This window comes from Panthera onca, chromosome B3 (assembly GCF_046562875.1).
Source record: "Panthera onca isolate mPanOnc1 chromosome B3, mPanOnc1 haplotype 2, whole genome shotgun sequence".
Lineage (NCBI taxonomy): Eukaryota > Metazoa > Chordata > Mammalia > Carnivora > Felidae > Panthera > Panthera onca.
In genome coordinates, this window is record NC_138344.1 from 98,747,642 (window position 1) to 98,769,039 (window position 21,398).

At 37.0% G+C, this 21,398-nt stretch overlaps 1 protein-coding gene and 1 long non-coding RNA gene across 5 annotated transcripts in view; both read left to right on the forward strand.

Annotated features, from left to right (window-relative positions):
- LOC144616655 (uncharacterized) overlaps positions 1–21,398 on the forward strand; it is a 560,479-nt gene that overhangs the window by 284,268 nt on the left and 254,813 nt on the right. The window lies entirely within an intron of this gene.
- FRMD6 (FERM domain containing 6) overlaps positions 1–21,398 on the forward strand; it is an 80,817-nt gene that overhangs the window by 33,379 nt on the left and 26,040 nt on the right. For 2 of the 4 annotated variants that reach the window (XM_078448252.2, XM_060619834.3), the window contains exons 2-6: positions 7,749–7,993; positions 14,541–14,631; positions 17,523–17,626; positions 18,645–18,721; positions 20,986–21,172. In XM_078448252.2, coding sequence (XP_078304378.1) covers positions 7,895–7,993; positions 14,541–14,631; positions 17,523–17,626; positions 18,645–18,721; positions 20,986–21,172 — 558 coding nt within the window. In that variant the 5' untranslated portion in view covers positions 7,749–7,894. The remainder of the gene's footprint in view (positions 1–7,748; positions 7,994–14,540; positions 14,632–17,522; positions 17,627–18,644; positions 18,722–20,985; positions 21,173–21,398) is intronic. The other 2 variants (XM_078448251.2, XM_060619835.3) reach the window with 2 other exon arrangements.

A 21,398-nucleotide genomic window follows, 5' to 3' on the forward strand; every position in this document is an offset into this window, starting at 1 on the left:
TCGATAACTCCTCCTTTGTGTTTATAACTTGGCTAACTGGTATAGGAGGCCTAGCTTTCATCCTATCTTGGTTGTTGACATGCCTTGCTTACTAAGTTTGATCATTTCTAGTTTTTGATTTAAAGTGAGAGACGTGCAACTCCTCCTTTCATATGAACGCTTGGAGACCATTGTAGGATTGTTAATTGTCCTTATTCCAATATTGTTTCATGGGGAATGGAGAGGCCAGGGAGATGGGGAATGGCTGGTTGGTGGAGCAGTCAGAGCACCCACATTTATCGATTAAATTCATTGTCTTATCTGGGCACAGTTTATGGCGCCCCTCCCCCAAAGTTACAATAGTTACATTAAAGATCACTGATCTTTAATCATAGATCACCGTTATAAATATAATAATGATGAAAAAGTTTGAAATATTGTGAGGATTACCAAAATGTGATGCAGAGACACAAAGGTAGCAAATGCTGTTGGAAAAGTGGTGCCAACCAGATTTGCCACAAACCTTATATTTGTCAACAAGCAAACAAAACCATACACACACAAACATCATCTGTGAAGTCCAGTAAAGCAAAGTGCAATAAAACAAGATGTGTATGTGTTTTAAAAACAACTGGATGCTAAAAAGTAATGACTCTAAGGAAACTTGTTCTCAACAGTGGGGGATTTTTCCCCAAGGGGGCATTCGACAATGTCCAAAGAAATTTTGGATTGTCACAACTGGGAGGTGGGGGGATTCTCCTGACATCTAGTGAGTAGAGGCCAGGGATGCTGCTGAACGTCCTACAATGCACAGGATGTCCCACAGTGCAAAGGATATTTTACCCATGATGTCAATAATGCCAAGGTTAAGAAACCCTGCTATAGAATCTTCCTTGTCCAAGGACATGTATGTAGTAAGTGAAACATCCCTCCCTTAATGAGCATATACTACACCTGCCAATCGGAGGTTAAATGAAGTCTGAGTAGGGGAGACAGACAAGAAACATAAGCTGCTGAACTGTTAGTGTAAAGATAGTGCTTTGAAATAACAAAGTGTATTCGCACAAATGAGTCATCCATGAAGCAGAATTTCTAACTGAATATGTGTCAGTCACAGGGCCAGCCCAAATTCAAGGGAAGGGGAAATAGATCCCATCTCTTAATGGGAAGCATGGCAAAGAATTTACAGTTTTCTTTAATATAGCATAAGTCCTTAACAGGAGCACCTGGCACATAGTAAGTGTGTACTAAATGTTAGCTATAATCAGTGCCTTTTCTGAACAGTAGGTGAACCTTGGCATTTGCTGTTTCCTCTATTTGGAAAAGTCTTCCCGAGGTGGATGGATGGAGGCATGGATGGATGGATAAATGGAAGGAAGGAAGGAAGGAAGGAAGGAAGGAAGGAAGGAAGGAAGAAAATGGCATCCCTCTCTTAATTCTGTTATCAGTTCATATATCTACTTACCAGAGATGCTTCCCCTGATTACCCTGTATGAAATAGCATCTACACTACCACCTTATCTCCATCAACTCTGTCATCTACTCTGAGTTTATTTTTCCTCACAGTACATATCACCATCTACATTATATATTTGTCTTTCTCCATCATGGCAGGATATTTGTTTTGTTCAGTGTTATATACTCAGTGCCTACGACAACACTTAGTACATTGTAGGTGTTCAATGTATATACATGGAATGAATGAATGAATAAATGAATGAGGAAAAAACCCAACTCATTTTACCAAAGGCATTTTGATATCACTTTTAGGATACCATACATTGAAAGACCATATACTATTTATTCCAAAATGATACTAGCCACAGTATTCATATACTTAATGCTGTCTGCTATTATGTCATCCCATGAGAGTTATCCGTCAGGATACGTGTGTTCTTGGGAAGCAGAGGCAATATCATCATCTTAAGTTTCTTGGCAGTGGTATGTTCCTAACTAGATTTCAAGCTCAAGGATGCAGGGGCACGTCTTCTATTGCTGTTGTATTCTGCTTTTCAGCAAATAAATACAATACTGTGTGTGTAACCTGAGCTTCCTAAATGTATAGTCATTAAATTAAAAGGGCTCTTTGTGATCCAGCTTTCCAAGATAATTTTTCATCTTGTTTTTGTTAGGTAGTAAAGATACCTTATTGACTGTTGAAATATGACTACTAACCATGCTTGCCTTATAGTAATCACCGTAGCACATTACCACCTTTCACTTTTTTCAGGGTGACAGTCTCAGAATTGAGAATCCTCCTTTGCTTCCATTCAAAGTGAGACTATATTATGTGTGTTGGAAATTTCTGGTAACTTAGTTCTTTTATTTTTAATTAACCTTTTTAATATAGAATACTTTCAAATATATAGGAGTTGCAAAGAGTATAGGAGTCCCTACATACCCACATGTACCCACTTCCCCCGGTTGGTAACATCTTACATGAGTGTGCTATATTTATCACAACTAATAACCATTATTGATGCATGATAATAAACTAAAGGTCATACTTTCATTCTGGGATGACCCAGTTTTAAAGGTTAATTCTAATAATTTCTAAAAAAAAAAAAAAAATGAAAATCTCTATTCATTGTACACATATACCAGGTGGTAGCTTCCTGTTTCTTAAAAGAAACAAAGTAACTACCCAGTGCGGCTTATCAGGAAGTAAGGGACTTATAATAACGTGGGTTTAAAATTCAAGTGGGGGAATCTAATAGCTTAACATATTTTATTTGTAAGTTGGGTATTAATAAAGACGACAGGATGTGGGGTTTGATCATTATTAAAGGTGTGTTTTTGTTGCCTGGAAATCTGATCCTACAACATGGTATGTTCATGGATACCTGTCTTAAAATCAATAATCTATCCTAAGATCACTGGGCAGAAAAGGACTGCCTGGAGTAGGAAATGTGCCCTCCTGGGGCCGAGTTGGGACTTAGCTGAGGACACAGCAGAGGTAGCCAATGGCTCACAGGCTAATTTCAACAACTCAAATTGGTATAAATTTAGCCTAATTCTTTTCCCTAGGAATGTCCAATTTCAGATTAAATTTTATACTGGAGTGTATTAGAGACATAGGCATTTTGCTGTTTCACTGGAATCTTTTAATCAGTTTTAATGCAGTCCTGGGTAAAATAAAAACGTAATCCTATCTCTTTTTTAGGACATTTTAGTTTGCCATCCTCAAAGCAGAAAAGGCAGCAATGAGGCAGTGCTGCTTCTTAAAGACTCTGCTTTTCATTCATTTTTCTTCAGTAATCCTCTTCCAGTCCTTTTTTTTATTACATTATTTGAATCATAAAATAAGTAAAAATTGTACTCAAATGAAATTTGAAAATTATTTTAATGAAGCTCTAGAAACATCTCAAACACCAGAAGATGTTTTTTTCCTTAGTTTATTTTTTAAATTCTAGAAAGTAGGTCAGTAGAAATATCCCTCTTTTAACTGTTTTAATTAGGAATGGAAAATTATAGGAATAACTCAATTTGAAGTGTAGATTTAAATAAGAAGAATTACACTGGGATTAATATCACTTAAGGGTTTGAATTTAAATAAGATTTGTTTAGTCATAGCTTAGTATTTCTTCTTGAAAAGATTTTAATAGCAGAGAGGAGACCTAAGTATTAGAATAGATCAATATGTAGGAAAAAAATATGCCATGAAATTGACAAGGAGATTGTTTTACAACCATATTTCTCAAATAGTATGTTTAAGAATATTATTCTATAGAACCTTAATAGATAAATCTTAGAGGTGGGGAAAGTATTCGGTGACCAAGTAAATATGAGAAATATTAAGTTAAACAAATTTAGGAAGTTGCCTGCAGTATTCCTCAGAGCCTTTAACACTTTGTTTCAGAGAAGGTATATATAGGGTCCTCTGTTTCTCCAACTTATTTATCCCTAGGTCACCTAGTAACACTTTTCAGGGAAGTGTTCTAATACAAAAATTTGACCTGTTTTAGGAATTTATACCTTTGAAAATATTGAGTACTTTTCAGAAGTCCTTATATGTTGCTTATTCCTCATTCTGTACCTCATGATGTTTTCCCAGTGTATGCTATGAAAGTATTCAACTGTTTGCACAGTACCTTCCTTCTGTTAACTCAAGTGCGGTCTTTATACATGACTATGTGTCAGAAATACCTGGGAGCTTTTTTTAAAAGATTAAGATTCCTGAGTCCTGACCTGGGAGATTCTGAGTGAGTAGAAATGTCACTGCACTCAGGATTCTGTATTTCTTACAGACACTGAAGTGATTCTGATGCAGCCAAAATGGGTCTTCCAATTGGTGCTTTGGAACTGTTGAACTGAAAGTGTGCATCTGTCAGACCAGTGATTGGATTTGGCGTGTACTTAGTTTGTGGTCGTATAACACATGGGCTAACCATCCCATACTGGAGATAAACTTCAGTGTTGACCTCCAGTGACCCTATAGGGTGATGTGCTGGCTACAATCTTAATGTGAAAGAATTGCTATTATCCTTTAAGAAAAACAGAATACTTGTAAGGGGGCTTTCGGTCACCTTCCTAATAAGGAAATACTGTATGTAAGATTACCATTTGTTTTTATTTAATTTAAGTAGCTTCCTTGTTGGTGGCATTTTATTCATACTTTAAAAAGAAATGCTAGGGGCGCCTGGGTGGCTCAGTTGGTTGAGCGTCCGACTTCGGCTCAGGTCATGATCTCGCAGTCCGTGAGTTCAAGCCCCGCGTCGGGCTCTGTGCTGACAGCTCAGAGCCTGGAGCCTGTTTCAGATTCTGTGTCTCCCTCTCTCTGACCCTCCCCTGTTCATGCTCTGTCTCTCTCTGTCTCAAAAATAAATAAACGTTTAAAAAAAAAAAAAGAAATGCTAGTTTGTATTTACTCATAGTGCCATATAAGATTATATTCTCTCCCATCTTCCTGCTCATAACAGATGGACATTTAACCTTAAGCAAATAGACCAGATTATATCTCATTTATGCGTTGATTTATGTGAGCACTGACAGTAGCTTTTCTGTTAGAACTGTGTGGTTATGTACTCGGAAAACTATAGAATACTTACGCCTAAGGAAATTGAAGAGGACACAAAGAAATTGAAGAGCATTCCATGCTCATGGATTAGAAGAACAAACATTGTTAAAATGTCTATACTATCCAAAGCAATCTACACAGTTTATGCAATCCTGAAAAAAACAAAACAAAACTGGAAGCATCACAAACCCGGATTTCAAGCTATATTACAAAGCTGTAGTCATCAAGACAGTATGGTACTGGTACAAAAACAGACACATAGATACAGTGGAGCAGAATAGAAAAGCCAGAAATGGACCCACAACTATATGATCAACTAATCTTCGACAAAGCAGGAAAGAATATCCAATGGAAAAAAGACGGTCTCTTTAATGAATAGTGTTGGGAAAACTAGACGGCGACATGCAGAAGAATGAAACCGGACCACTTTCTTACACCATACACAAAAATAAATTCAAAATGGATGAACGATCTAAATGTGAGACAGGAAACCATCAAAATCCCAGAGGAGAACACAGGCAGCAACCTCTTTGACCTTGGCCAGAGCAGTTTCTTACTAGACACATTGCTGGAGGCAAGGGAAACAAAAGTAAACATGAACTATTGGGACTTCATCAAAATAAAAACCTTCTGCATAGTGAAAGAGACAATCAACAAAATTAAAAGGCAGCTTATGGAATGGGAGAAGATATTTGCAAATGGCATATCTGATAAAAGGTTAGTATCCAAAATCTATAAAGAGCTTACCAAACTCAACACCCAAAAAACAAATAACCCAGTTAAGAAATGTGCAGAAGACATGAATAGACACTTTTCCAAAGAAGACATCCGGATGTCTAACAGACACATGCAAACATGTTCAACATCACTCATCATCAGGGAAATACAAATCAAAACCACAATGAGATACCACCTCACACCTGTCAGAATGACTAAAATTAACAACACAAGAAACAGCAGATGTTGGTGAGGATGCAGAGAAAGGAGAGCCCTCTTTCATTTTTGGTGTGAATGCAAACTGGTGCAGCCATTCGAAAGAACAGTATGGAGGTTCCTCAAAAAACTAAAAATAGGATTACCCTACGATCCAGCAATTACACTATTAAGTATTTACCCAAAGGATACAAAAATACAGATTCAAAGGGGTACATGTACTCCAAGGTTTTCAGCAGCATTATCAACAATAGTGAAACTACAGAGAAAGCCCAAATGTCCATCAGCTGATGAATGGATAAAGAAGATGGTGTGTGTGTGTGTGTGTGTGTGTGTGTGTGTGTTGGGGGGGGGGGGTATTACACACATTTGCAATGACGTCGATGGAGCTAGAATGTATTATGTTAAGCAAAATAAGTCAATCAGAGGAAGACAAATACCATATGATTTCACTCATGTGGAACTTAAAAGACAAAACAGATGAACATATGGGAAGGGGGGTAGGGAAGAAGAGAGAGGGAAACAAACCCCAAGAGATTCTTAATGGTAGAGGGTTGATGGTGGGAGGTGGGTGAGAGATGGGCTAGATGGATGATGGGTATTAAGGTGGGCACTTGTGATGAGCACTGGGTGTTGAATATAAGTGATGATAAAAAAAGAAAGAAAATGTGTGGTTATACTCTCTGGCAAAACAATTTTGTATTCTTAGAAATTCTTTTCTGCATCATACAAATATAGCTGGAAAGAGACAATATAAATAATTACTATTGGGGAAAAATAATTACTGTTTGAGAAGCAACTAGTCTTAATCTTGGCTGAATATTGTTATATTAGCAATAATATATGAAAAAGTAGACACACCCATTAAAAGTAGAATATATCCCCCGCTGTTTTAAAATTATTCTGCAAAGTCTTGCCAATGCAATAAGACATGAAACAAAGGGTGTGAGTGTTGAAGATTAGAGATAAAATCTTCATTACTTGCAAAAAAAATTGCATATATTGAAAACCTGAGAGAAATTTAAAAATGTGTTTAATAAACTGAATAGATATGAGAGGGTATCTACAAAATCCACAGTTCTTTTGTATACAAACATGGTTTGATAGATAGTTTTGTTATTTCTAGGTATTAATTGGTTGGTGAAAAGAAACAGAAAAATTGTTTGCGTTGTCAGGTTAAAAAATCGGGAGAGAGAGCAGCACCATAAAATCTCAGGGAGAAAAAAAGTTGTCAGGAGGGCTTAACCTTGGTAAGAGTGAGATCGGTTGAAGTGAATCCCAGATTCTGCTGATGGTCTGGAGGTCACTGGCTTCCTTTGGCAGAGCCATGGTGGTGAAGTGAAGGAAGTGAAAGCCAGACCACAGCAGTTAAAGAAGGAATGTGATGTAAGAGCCAAGGCATTTATTTGAGTTTGTGATGGGAAAAAAGATTGAGAATTTTGTTGTTGTTGCTGGTTTGTCATTCTGTTTGTTTATGGAACCCTTTGTTATCTCCCATGCGAGACTGGAAACTTCTCAAAGGCAGGCTCTCTCTGCTTCTGTGAGCCCTGGAGGACACAGCACAGCCTCGAATGTATGAGGCGCTCATTGGCTCTATGTTTAATTCATGACGATGAATGAAAGTTTTGAAAGAGTTGATAGTGGGCAAAATACAGAATGAATTTCAGTGAGTTCTCATTTATTAAAGCAGGCAGCTCTCGCGTTGAGATGTGCTGTCTTTGTGCCAACAGAAGCAGTTGTGCTGCTGCTCATGTCCCTGTCTCTCTCCTCACCAATCTCACTGCCTTCATTTATGGCTGGCTTTTGGGCTTTTTTACAGCTATGAAACCTACATAGTGGAACATCACGCTGCTTCTCCCGTAGGGCGTGTGATGAGGAACGGAGTTTGGCTTTGGAGTGCTCGGAACCAGAGGAATTGCCGAGGACTCGGAGCCCAGCCCTGACCACTGGAGAGCCCACAACACGATGAACAAATTGAATTTCCACAACAACAGAGTCATGCAAGACCGCCGGAGTGTGTGTATCTTCCTTCCCAACGATGAATCTCTGAACATCATCATAAATGTAAGTAGATTCGACTTGAGAAATGTTTGAATGTCCTGTTCCCACCAGTGGCCACATTCAAGTTATTACCTGGTGAAGGGTGAGAGCGTTACAGAATGAGACCATTAATAATGTGACAGAAGTGGGGGGTTAAAGTTGTCTACAAACTTTGAATTATGGCTTTAGAGCGACTGCCCTCAATATTCTTTCACCTGGGGGGGGGGGGGATTACAGAATTTTGGTTACTATATTATAGAAAAACAAACACCTTGCTATTTTAAAGCTGTGTCTTGAAATATAAATTTTTATGAATAGATAATATAATTTTGCTTTTTAAATGTTTTTGAGTTGTCACACACATGATAAGGTAATAATTGCTAGCTTCTTAATATGCATATTGATCATTAATCGTAGCCTAAGTCTAGCCAATTTTAAGGACAGGCTGTGCACTTGAGCACTAAGCTGTTGCTATGGTTCAGGAGTCAAGGGTAACTCTCTTAGTTGACCTGGACATTGAGGAATATGGTACTGTTTTTCTTAACTTCTAAAACTGAGTTGTAATCTACATACAGCAAAGTATAGGAATCATAAGCATGCAGCTCAGAGAATTTTTACAAGTGTATACACCCCTATAACCATCATCCAGCTTGAGATACAGTATATTTCCAGCATCCCAGAAAGATCTTTTATGACTTCTCCTTGTCAGTCATCTCTACCCAAAGGGTAATAAGTATTCCCTCCCCTATAGAGTAGTTTGCTTATTTCTGAACTTCATGCAGCTGGAATTACATGGTGTGTTTTCTTTTATATGTAGCTTCTTTCAGTCAACTTGGCCTATGAAATTCACTTATGTTATTGCACATAACACTAATTCTTTTTCATTCTTGTGTAATATTCCATTGTATGAATATGCCCAATTTGTTTATCCATTTATTGTTGATGGATATTGGGTTGTTGTAAGTATTGGGCTATTACTATGAGTAAAAGTGTTAAGAGCATTTTATGTATATGCACATGTGTATACATTTCTGAGCCTCACCTAAGAGCTGAACTGTGAATCATAAAGGATACCTGTGTTTAGCTTTGGTAGACACTGCCAAACAGTTTTATGGTAATCAGAATCATGCCTAGCACTTTTCAGCTCCTCTCCCTGTTATCGACTTTCATATTCTTCCTTTTACTGATTGTATTCAGATGGAATTAGGAAAAATACTGCCTCAGTGCAATGCCTTAAATTAGTTTTCTTTTTTTCCTTTTTCTTTTTCTTCTTTGATCTTTATTTTTGATAGAGACAGAGACAGAGTATGAGCAGGGGAGAGGCAGAGAGAGAGGGAGACACAGACTCTGAAGCAGGCTCCAGGCTCCAAGCTATCAGCACAGAGTCCAATGTGGGGCTCAAACTCACGAACTGCGAGATCATGACCTGAGCCACAGTCAGATGGTTAACCTACTGAGCCACCAAGGCACCCCTTAGTTTTCTTTGTTAACCCAATTGCTATATAAAAGAATATTTCTAAGTGTTATACTGAATATATATGGCATTTAAATAGCTTCATTACAAAATTTACACAGGAAATGGCTCTGCTTATCACCGTAATTATTTTGGTTTTATTCTGACAACCACCACAGTTTCTGGGTTTTAGTTTCTTGATTTACTGATATAACCTCGTTTTTGCTTATAGGGATTGTCTGAGCATCAAACCTACCTCTTGGATGAATTTTATCATCTGTGGGGCAGAATTTCTGTTCATCAGCAACATTGCTATTGCAATGTTGTACCCAAAGTTGTTTTTGAGTATGTGAAGTGATAGGCTATCATTTTTACAACATTTGGGTTTTTTTTTTTTTTTAATCTAATAAAACTTGGCAGCTTATCTTTTTCAGTGTGGTCATGGTCAAAATATATAAAATGTAATTTTTCTTATACAGGTGAATATGCTATTTCAGTTTTTATATACAGTTATATAAAGAGATACTAAATTTTTTTAAAATTCAAAATCCAGGGCATATAGCCTAAGCTATAAGAAGTTAAGAAACTTCTCTCAGTTCCATTTATATGTTTCCACCCAGAGAGTTGTATATCCTTGTGTTCATGTGTGCATCTATGCGCACATACAGGATACGGAACAAAACCTTACTGACCTCAGGTGAGTGGAAGGAAGACTAATCTGGCTTCATGAAGAATACCGAGAGCCAGCTAGAATTTTCAAAGAGATTAACTTGTCCTAAAATCTCAGCTAAGGAAGATAATTATGAATAACAACCATGCTACAATCATACTATGTAATTGTGTATATTGTTAGTGCATAGCATCATTCCCAATGCTTACATAGTAGCTGCTATTATTACTTTAATTCCTCATCAGAGATTCATGTTACATCTCTTCACTTTCCTTATTTTGTAACATTAGTGTAATATCCCTACAGGATGGGCAGGGCTGTGATCATGAATTGCACAGCCATACATCATCATCATTAAGGAGGGTTTTAGAGTCGGGGTGCCTGGGTGGCTCAGTCGGTTGAGCGTCCGACTTCGGCTCAGGTCATGATCTTGCGGTTGGTGAGTTCAAGCCCCGCGTCAGGCTCTGTGCTGGCAGCTCAGAGCCCGGAGTCTGCTTCAGATTCTATGTCTCCCTCTCTCTCTGCCCCTCCCCGGCTCATGCTCTGTCTCTCTGTCTCTCTCTCTCTCTCTCTCTGTCTCTCTCACTGTCAAAAATAAACATTTAAAAAAAAAAAAAAAAAAGGAGGGTTTTAGAGTCACAGGGACTGAAGTTGAAATCTCTACTCCTTGACATACTCTGCAGCCTTGGGCAAGTTGGTTTTTTGCTCCAGTTTCCTCATCTGTAAAGTAGAGATGATCTTACTGTCCTCATCAGGGTCGTTGTAAGGATTTAAAGATGTGACATGAATAAACTGTTCATTGTAGTGTGTGGCAGCTGAGCATTGCTCAGTACGTGAGCCCTTAACAGAGTAGCGCTTGTTTTCATTTCTTTGAGCTATGTTTGTGCATTTCATTTGGGAGCTCTGTTAATGAAACTCAAATAGAGAATCCGAACCCCCTGTGGGCCTGTTGAGATCTTCTTACTCCAGGGCATGTAGACCCCGCTGCCATGTCCAGACCCTTCTCTAGCAAGTAATTGAACAAAGGAGGGAGGAGGGACTCAGTTAAGTAGTATGGAGGCCCCTCATTGCTGGAAAGCCAGTGCAGGACTGCCAGAGCTCTGCCTTTTCCTTCCAATGTTATCTCTGCATTCATAAAATAGTAATTGTTATTTGTATGGCTGTAACATAGCAAATTAACTGTAACAAAACCAGTTTTATCAATGGTTTCATTTGTTTCATCATTTCTAAATATTTTTTACACAAAGATGATTTATTCCTTGACGTGTAGTTGGTAGAATGTTGTCTTTCTACATGTGAGGTATATTTAGTGTCTGATCATTCTAGTTTCTCCATGAGGTTGAACTAGTAGGGGCTGTTTTAAATGATTTTAATCATCAGATAAATACTAAATATGGAAACTTGGAAAATTTTGGAAATAAAATTATGGTAAATGTAAGAGCCACAAAATTTTTGAGTGATATAAATAGTGGCCAAGAGTTTATACTTGTTCACTAAAACTAAGGTAAACAATTCTTTTTTTTCTGGAATATATTTAAAAAAATTTTTTTAACAATTATTTATTGTTGAGAGAAAGAGAGACAGAGCATGAGCATGAGGGGCAGAGAGAGAGGAGGAGACACAGAATCCGAAACAGGCTACAGGCTCTGAGCTGTCCACACAGAGCCCGATGCGGGGCTCAAACCCAAAACCACGGGATCATGACCTGAGCTGAAGTCGGATGCTTAACCAACTGAGCCACCCGGATGCCCCTGGAATATATTTTAAATGTGCTTGCTCAATAACCATTGACATTTAGGACCAAATGCTTTTTTTTTTTTTATTAAAAAGGTCCATATAGAGGATATTTTTAGATAATATTTTAATTCTTATTCTTAATACTTCATATACTCTATAGCACTTTTTAAAGTTCCATTTCTCCTGAAGGTTAAAGAACTTGAAAAATTTCACAATAGGGGCACCTGGGTGGCTTGGTCGGTTAAGCGTCTGACTTCGGCTCAGGTCATGATCTCATGGTCCGTGAGTTCGAGCCCCGCGTCAGGCTCTGTGCTGACAGCTCAGAGCCTGGAGCCTGTTTCAGATTCTGTGTCTCCCTCTCTCTGACCCTCCCCCATTCATGCTCTGTCTCTCTCTGTCTCAAAAATAAATAAACGTTAAAAAAAAAAAATTTAAGAAAATTTCACAATCAGCTAAAATGTAGCCTTCAAGACTCATAATATGCAAATACAAAAAACTCAAGCCTTTTTTCAAAGAAGAGTCACAATTTTAAACAAGAACACTACTTACTCCATAGTTGTTACAGAGCTTTATCAGTAGGCCCCAGATACTTGATTTAAATTAGCAGAACAATAATAAGTATATGGGATATATGGAAGAAATGTACAGCATTATTTGAACAACAGTTACAGTTACAACATGGTTTGTTTTATGTATAGTTTGTGGTTTGGAAGTTTTCTGCTAACTTTTTATCACATTTTATCCCAATTGCTTTGTTTATAACATTTTAAAATACAGTAAAAACTAAGGATTAAAGGTATCCTAGATGGTATGGCATCTTAAGTCTCAAATTTGCAGTGTGTATTTCAACTTTATATAACGTTTGATAGTTTTCCCCTTACTTTATCACGTTGGTTAAGCTTATTTGTAAAGTAGAATTAGGACAATATAGAACTCAAAAATACACAGTTTTTTTTTTAATGAACAAAGAGGATGATTTCCTATTGGCAAATATAGTCTCCCAGTGGTGTTTGTGAGTTTGCAATTCTTCATTTTCCCTAAATTCTTCAGTGGCACATTCATAAAGTGATGTGCTCAGTGGGCCAGAGACTAGCCCATAGTCCTGGTACAGAACAAAAGCAAGAGACCCAAATGGGCATCAGACACCTGCTTTTATCCATCAGACATTTACTGAGTGCCAACTATATATCCTAAAAATAAGATAAGACACGATCCCCGATCCCAGCTTCATTGAGTTCCTGGTGCTTCTAAGCAGCGGAATTGGTGCTTTTGGTCTTAAATAAATACCTTTTGCTCTTTCCATTAGATAAGGTGCTTCAGATTAGTTGCCATTTAATAATGTGGAAAAAGCAGTAAACCTTCACTTGGAATTATCACCATTCTGCATTGTTTGGCTTTCAGTTATCAAGGGGTTTCAGGGGTCTCTTATTTTCTGAATCTGAGTCACATATTAAGGTATGATAAAAAGTCATGAATTCAGAGTTAATTTAGAATTTATCATTAAAACTGTAAGTGGCATCAGTATCATTGCAAGTATAGTACAAGTGAGGGACAAATGCCCCACATAATATATATAGCTGAAATGATAAACTGTCATGTTGTATGTATTTTAAAATATACATTTGGAAATATTTTAATACTTAAATGAGCAAAGTTGTGAGTTGCTGCTTTTGCCATTACTAGCTTATATGACTTTAAGCTTTGTGGGTTGTTCGTTCTTTCTTTCTTTCTTTCTTTCTTTCTTTCTTTCTCTTTCTTTCTTTCAGAGAGAGCAGGGTAGGGGCAGAGAGAGAGAATACTAAGCAGGCTGTGCACTGTCAGCACAGAGCCTGATGCGGGGCTTGAACTCATGAACCATGAGGTCATGACCTGAGCTGAAATCACCAGTTGGACATTTAACCTACTGAAGAACATGACATAACATGAAGAAATTGACCATAACATGAAGAAATCATCCATAACATGAAGAAATTGACCTGTATGGTCTCTTGAAGTCAACTCTAAGCTTTAGTGATTCTGAATTCAATGAGACAGACCCAACAGAATTACTGTCCCCCAAAATACTTTATTAAATATTGGAGAAATCATTAAAACTGTGTCTGTTAAAGACTATGTTATTATTCAACATGTGACTTTTCAGGATAGCCTATTCAGAGTTCCAAATTGATATGATTTTTTATGGTTGAATTATACTAGGACTTAGAAAGGACCCTTGTTTAGGTACTTAAAAGGTATAAAAGAATAAAAGTAAGATAAATAAAAGCTAGTTATTCACTCATTGTAATAATATCTAAGTATTTTGCTTAGACCATCAAGAAGAAAACCTTCCTTGTAAAGATACCTGCCTAATTCATGCTTCTGATAATCTGAGTAGGCTGTTTTGGGTACCTTCTGAAATATTTACCATGCGCCATGGGTTTAGAATTAAGGCCTCGTCAATGTGTCATAAGATTTATGAGTCTCGTACAAGATTGCATTGGTACTTTATTGCCATGTTGTAAAAATTCGTATTGTGATAATCAGTATTGAAACACAACGCAGATTAAAGCAATTTCCATGAACCAACAGCGGTTTTTGCTAGTGTCGGCTTGTCCTTTCAAGGCATATATTCAGGGTGTATTAAATTGCCTGATTGTGGCTCAGTATTTGGGTTTGAGTGACTTGTTGTCTCAAGTTGTGTTTTTTGTGTGCTTGTTTGTTTTTCTCTACAGGTTAAAATTCTGTGTCACCAGTTGCTGGTCCAGGTGTGTGACCTACTCAGGCTAAAGGACTGTCACCTGTTTGGACTCAGTGTTATACAAAGTAGGTCTTAGTCCCATCTCTGATAGATTTAGCCAGCTGTCACCGAGGAAGTGATATTTTATAGCTGGCTGTGACTTGATTTGGGCGTATTGTGATAAGATTGTGATTGGCAAAATACCCATAAATTCATCATCATTTTTAGTCTACTATTCGTGTTTTGATCTTAACTGTTGTGTATTTCTTACAAGACTTAGAATTTTAGGCTGTGTATCATAGTTTGAACTTAAAAATCGGTTCCTTTTCAGGAGTCTAAATTTTGTATTTGTTCTTTTCTGTTTTAATGAACCATGCTTGATTTTTGTTTCCTTGCACTCAGGGAACAGCTGTAGCTAGTAGGAAATTATCTTGCATGTTTTTGTAATTTGTTTCATAATTTTTGACATTAAAAAACTTAGGCATAAGAAAAATGGCTTTCGTCTATTCAAGTTTTCTTGTTGTTGACCATATAGTATAACAAAGTGATCTATTAATTTGCTCTTGTTTCCTGTTTTTCCTTCTTAACACCTTCTCCTTTTCTTCCAGTCAGACTATAAGACTTAAAGATGGGGGATCAGTTTCTACTTTTACTTTATGTGAAGGCTTTCTTCACATGAAGCCTCCTCCACCTGCCCACTCCCATAATACCTTAGAGTTAAGTTCCCAGGGTTTACCTGCAGCCTTTCCTTATAAGCTTTTTCTTTGAAGTCATATGTTTAAATTTCTCTAATTTACCCTTATGCAAAAAACCTTTTCTATCTTTGCTCAGTTTTTCAGGAATACTTTTTTTGTGTGAAATGTATTTAATTACATTTTATACTTGTAGATGAATCATATTCTACTACTGGAATCGGCTTAAATTTAAAGGCTTATGACATCTTGAGAATCTGGTTAGTACCATAAAAAGCTTAGATCTGCCAAGTTGGAAAGTGTATCATGATCAGCCCTTCTCCTCCAAAATATGAACCATCTTCAGCTGTCTTTTTTTAGAAGCCAGAGAGCTTGGAGCAGGGAACACCTTAGGAACCAATGAATCAACCATTTGCTCTTCAGTTTTTTTCCTGTAGTAGTTAAAGCAATAAAAGCACAGATGCTTAGCTCCGTGTTTCTATTAGTACATCCCTCAGTCATTCTTTCAAGGAAAAGTTTGGGAGAAATAAGATGCTCTATAGATTCCAAAAATTGTTTCTTTTATTCTAAACTCAAAATTAATTCTTTCTTACTACCACGACAGCCAGATTGTTGATCTGTGTTGTTTAACAAGTCAGTCTAATAAAACCAGTTTATGGCTTCCTTAGATTTCAAACTACGAGTTTTTAAGACCTCTTTTTTAAAAGAAAGATTGTAGTGTGGTGAAAGAACATTGGAAAAGGACACAGATGACCTTGTTCCAATTCTAGTTCTACCACTAGCTAGCTATGTAGCTTTAGAAATGTCACTTGACTTCTCTCGACTTCAGTTTTCTCAGGTGTCAGCTGGAGATTACTTCACCCACTTTGCAGACTTCTGATATATGCTTTAGAATTCTTAAAATATAAAGCCATGATCAGACTGTCAGATGGCAGAGATACAGTGGTAGTTTAAAAGTATGTGCTATTACGGTGAACAGTCTCCATTCTGTTCATTATATTGCTTCTTCAGATGGGAATTCAAGCCAAACACAAACCATATTCAACAGGAAGGTTGTCTGGTCTTGTTCACTTCATGTTTAACTGGTAGCATGTGAGATATGGGAGATAATTTGGCTGATCTGATAAGTGGATTTAAGTAGCATCCTTTTGGGTTTTTTTGTTTTGTTTTTGTTTTGTTTTGGTCTCTGGGACCTCTTATCCCTTTCATTCAAATTGGCTGGCTTAATATGCCATTTATAGACAGAGAAACTCTACCCTTCCTGTTCTCTTATGGCTCTTTTTCAAGCAAACCTCTCCAGCATTCAGTCAGGAGTGACAGTGTAGTCAGGTCTGTTATCCTTGGAGAAGTCAAAGAGACACCCTTCCCCTCCAGAGTGAGTACATTTTTATGCAGAGCTTTCCATGAGGATGCTGCCTTAGTGATGGTTAGAGAAAAAGGACTAAACTATTTTAAAAAGATTTACAACTTTGTACAAGATAGGAATGCTGAAGGTTTCTGTTGTGAAATATCTCTCTTTTAAAATATTCTCTTGGGGAAATCTGAAAATTTTAATATTTTTTAACAGCTTGTCTTCATATGTTTAGATCATTTTTACACGGGTTTTTAGCAATCATGGTTTCTGTTCATCTTAAGAACATCATCTCCCTGAAGAAATACTTTAGCATTATTTTTTTTGCATGAGATTCTTCTCATCTTTCCATGGGATCAGTCCAAAGACTGTGTTTTACCAGGGTGTGTTTTATGTGGAAAACACAGAGAAGAAATTGTCTTAAAGAATGTTCTTCACGAAGCGTGGGTCAGACCCGTCACTTGGAAATAGTCAATTATCCTCAATGTTGTCTCATTTCTTACATAGCAGTTAGGATGGTGTTTCTGCCCTGTTTCATTATTCTGCAGCTATGACAGGAGTCCTCTGTGAGCTAAGCAAAAGCATGTTTCTCTAAGAGCAAGTAAGCACAGAGTTGGAAGTTTGACTATGCATTAGGATTGACCATAGAAACTTAGTAAAAGCAGGATGTGGAAGCTAGTATTTCTTCTAAATACTACATATTTTTAATAAGATGTGTTCTGTATTGCGAACTCAAAATAGTTTATAAAGAATCTCATTAATGTCTAGCCAACTTTTTGACTTTTAGTATCCTGTTGATTGTTCACGTTTTGTGTGTGAATTCAGAGCACATTCACAAATTGTGAGGCTTTTTAAAAGAACCCGTTTTTGTGTGTATTTTCTTTAAAAAAAATCATCTTTTCTTTATCATATTGCCTCCTTTTTTAATGTGCAGATAATGAACATGTCTATATGGAGTTGTCACAAAAGCTGTATAAATACTGTCCAAAAGAATGGAAGAAAGAGGCCAGCAAGGTACGACAATACGAAGTCACTTGGGTGAGATTACATTTATGAGCAAAACTATTTTGATTTTTTTAAAAGGTTTATTTTAGCTATTATACATTAGAAAAATATTTAATTTTTTAAATTTTAATTCATAAAAACACTATGAAGTAGAGAATGAAAAAGGGAAATGTGTAAGTTCTAAAATGTCACATTAATAAAGTATTAATAGCTTATAGCGTATGATAGATTTTGGGTATCTGTTTAAATCATGTTGGATAATAACTTTTTAGTAATTTGGGGATAATACTTTGAAACAAGAACCATGGAAAAAGAACTTGCTTCTTTTCTGTGGCTATGTTAGCCATCAAAACTGATGTTCTAGAAGTTATTCCTAATTTTTAAATCTACTTTTACTGTACTTACCTTTGATACTTTATTACTTTATTATACTGGTGCCTTTATTTAATAAACATCAATTCCATTTACATGGGACATCATTCACAGGGAATTTGCCTAGTGTTTCCACCATATTAATCAAGATAAGTCCCCAATGTCCAATCCTAGATCCTCCGATTTGCATTTAAGAATTCTTGGAATAAACGGGAAGGCTACTTGGAAGCTAACTACAAAGTAAGGAACATTAAAGTCTAAATAAACAAACAGCATATTAGAATTTGGTATGTGGAATGTCAGAGGAACAAGAGAACATTTGTAATGAGGAGCAAATGGTCACCACAGGGGATAGAGCTGAGAGAGGAACTGGATCTCAACTAGAAATTTCCACTGGCATTTATTTTTATCTTCCCTTATGTTGTCATTGGCATTACAGTGAATGAGTATCAAATACATGATGATGCTTTATAACTTCCCAGTTTTGTATGAACTTAATATCCATAACGGACAACTGTCTACCCTCTGCCTAGCCACCACCACCACCCAGCTGCATTAGAAGTAGACAAAACCTTTCAGGGTTTAAAAGTATCTTGCAAGTAATGGTATTTTGTTGCATTTAAAACCCGTTTTGCAGTTACCAAAAATAGCTCTCTTTTTATATGTGTCCTTGTTTTAGGGTATTGACCAATTTGGACCTCCTATGATCATTCACTTCCGTGTGCAGTACTATGTGGAAAATGGCAGATTGATCAGGTATGAGGACAGGGAGAGACTCTAAACCTTCACTTCCACAAGCACTCACCTTCTAACATAACCATATAAAGTTCTTGTGTGTGTTTGTCTCCATCTGCTAGAATACACATTTCAAAAGAGCAAGGATTTTAAAAGAAATCTTTGTGTACACTCATGTATCCTCAGTTCCTAGAAAAGAGGCACAGTAAGCGCTCTAAATATTTGTGGAATGAATGAATGAATGAATGAATGGATGAATGATAATGTTAGAGTATTGATGAAAATGTTAACAATGTCACTGCCTCACATTGTACTCCCCATTTTCGATAACCAGTCATTCGCCAAAAAGAAGATATTTCATTCAAGAAGGAACTAGCACTTTTGTGAAGAATGGAGAAACTAATTAAAGGACTGTATTCTTTTCTGGTGGTGAGATGGGGAGTAGGGCAGCAGCAAGAACTCTCTCCTGTAAAAATGGTGTCGATATAGCCTGGTTTTCTTTCTACCTTTGGGGTCTTGCTTCTGTTCTTGGCAGGGGCCTTAAAGCTAAGATTACACCCAGTGGAGCTATCCTGTGAGAATCTTAGATGCAGTTTGGCAAGGGCAGGTAATTGATTCTTCTTCTGGAGGTGGGTGCATGAGCAATTCTATGCTACTGATACAGACTCAGAATTTACCATTTCAAAAGCTCAGTTTATCATTTGTATAGGAGGATTCAGTGCTGGAAAGCTTTCAGAGTTGGTTTTGTTAATGGATAGAAAATGCTGATGGAAAATACTAGAAATGTGAACTCTGTTTTCCTTATTTACTTTCAAACTCTGAGAAACTCCATTAAAAGATACAAAGATACATTTGGCTAATAAGTTATATGTGAGATCTGCTCTTAATATTTGTGTTATTGCCATATGTAAATTAAAAAGTAAAAAATATTAGCCCATAAATAATTTTTTCTAAAGGCCAAGAAACTTTCTTAGTTATTTGGAGTTTATGTAAAATTTTTGCTCAATTTACCTACTAAGTATGGAATGTGCTGAAAAGAAGGAAAATACATTATTTAGCCACAAATTAACCCCCTGGGGCTAATGAATGTTTAATTCATCCCTGTACTTCTGCTCTTTTCCCCAGGGATGAACTAGTCCAAACACTGTGTGGTCAGCATTATAAAAAGAAATGCCTTGAAAAGTACTCTGTCCCATGGGGAAAAAATTACATAAATGCTTTATTTTTAAACTCATCATACTTAAACATGATCTTAGTTAAAATAAACTCATGTTTTTATTGTCATCAGGTAATGCATTATAAATCTCAGGTAAACCTTTGACTTAAACTAATAGGGGAGGCAAGTAAGCTCATTAAATACACACACACACACACACACACACACACACACACACTTTTTTTTTCTTGCATTTTTACTTTGATCACAAAGGCATCCCATTTGCCTGTGACATTTTTTGGAGCTTGACCATGTTTTTCCCCAGTCAGCACTTCTTATTCAATGTATTTAATGGGAACTATATTTATTTCTGACTTCAACGGATTGTAATGAGTGCACTAGTAGGATTTCCATCTGTGAGGAGTATCATGACTGTCATAACATGTTCCTATAAAACCACACCCATAAAGTAACATCCACTTAATTAAAAAAAAAAAAGAGAGAGAGAGAGAGGGAGAGAGAGATTTAAAGCAAGCTTTTTTTTTTCCAGTTCATTCTGAGAAAGAAAACAAAACACTATAGTTTTTTTTAATGGGCATTTAAACAGAAATTTTTTTATAAGGACCTTAGGGTATTTGTAATGTGCTCAGCTGAAAAACAAAACAAAACAGAGGAGCAAAACATTAAAGCCAGGATTGTCCCCTCAGATTTGTCCTTGTTTCTGTCATACCGCATTATTGCAGCAAAGTTACTTTAATGCAGACAACAAATGCCCAGGCTCCTAGAGTAATACTTGTTTCAATGAAATATTTACCATGTTGGAATGGATGATTCAGATCTTGCTTCCATTCTCTGAATGAATTAAATGTTATAGGCCTCAGGAAATGTTATTTTTGCCTGTTGGGGTAGTCAGACTTGGGAGTCCTACCTCCCTGCAACCTGGGTGGGGCAGCAATCAGGTATTAGCCTCAACCCCCCACCCACTTTTTTTCAAGGAGTGTGGAGGGAGGAAGAGGGAACAGAAACAGAAGAGCTCTTTTCACCAGATGGATAGCAGGATTTGGGTTCTGTTTACACGCCATTGGATGGTTCCATCAAATGTGAGTTCTGTTTTCTTTTATTTTCCTAGTGACAGAGCAGCAAGATACTATTATTACTGGCACCTGAGAAAACAAGTTCTTCATTCTCAGTGTGTGCTCCGAGAAGAGGCCTATTTCCTGCTGGCAGCCTTTGCCCTGCAGGCTGATCTTGGGAACTTCAAAAGGAATAAGCACTATGGAAAATACTTTGAGCCGGAGGCTTACTTCCCATCTTGGGTAGGCACTGTTTTCAAGTTATAAAGTGTTTTCTCTAGCACATTTCTAGTTCATTATGCTGCTACTCAGGTTGCTTCAAGAAATGGGAACACAGATGTTTGTGGCCAGTAAAACCCTTCGTGATGCCCAGATAGAAGTTTAACACTTAAGAGCATTGTACACATGATCTCTTGATATATTTGATCTGCTCCTTCCAGTTAAAGGGGAAGAGGATTTCTGTCCATCC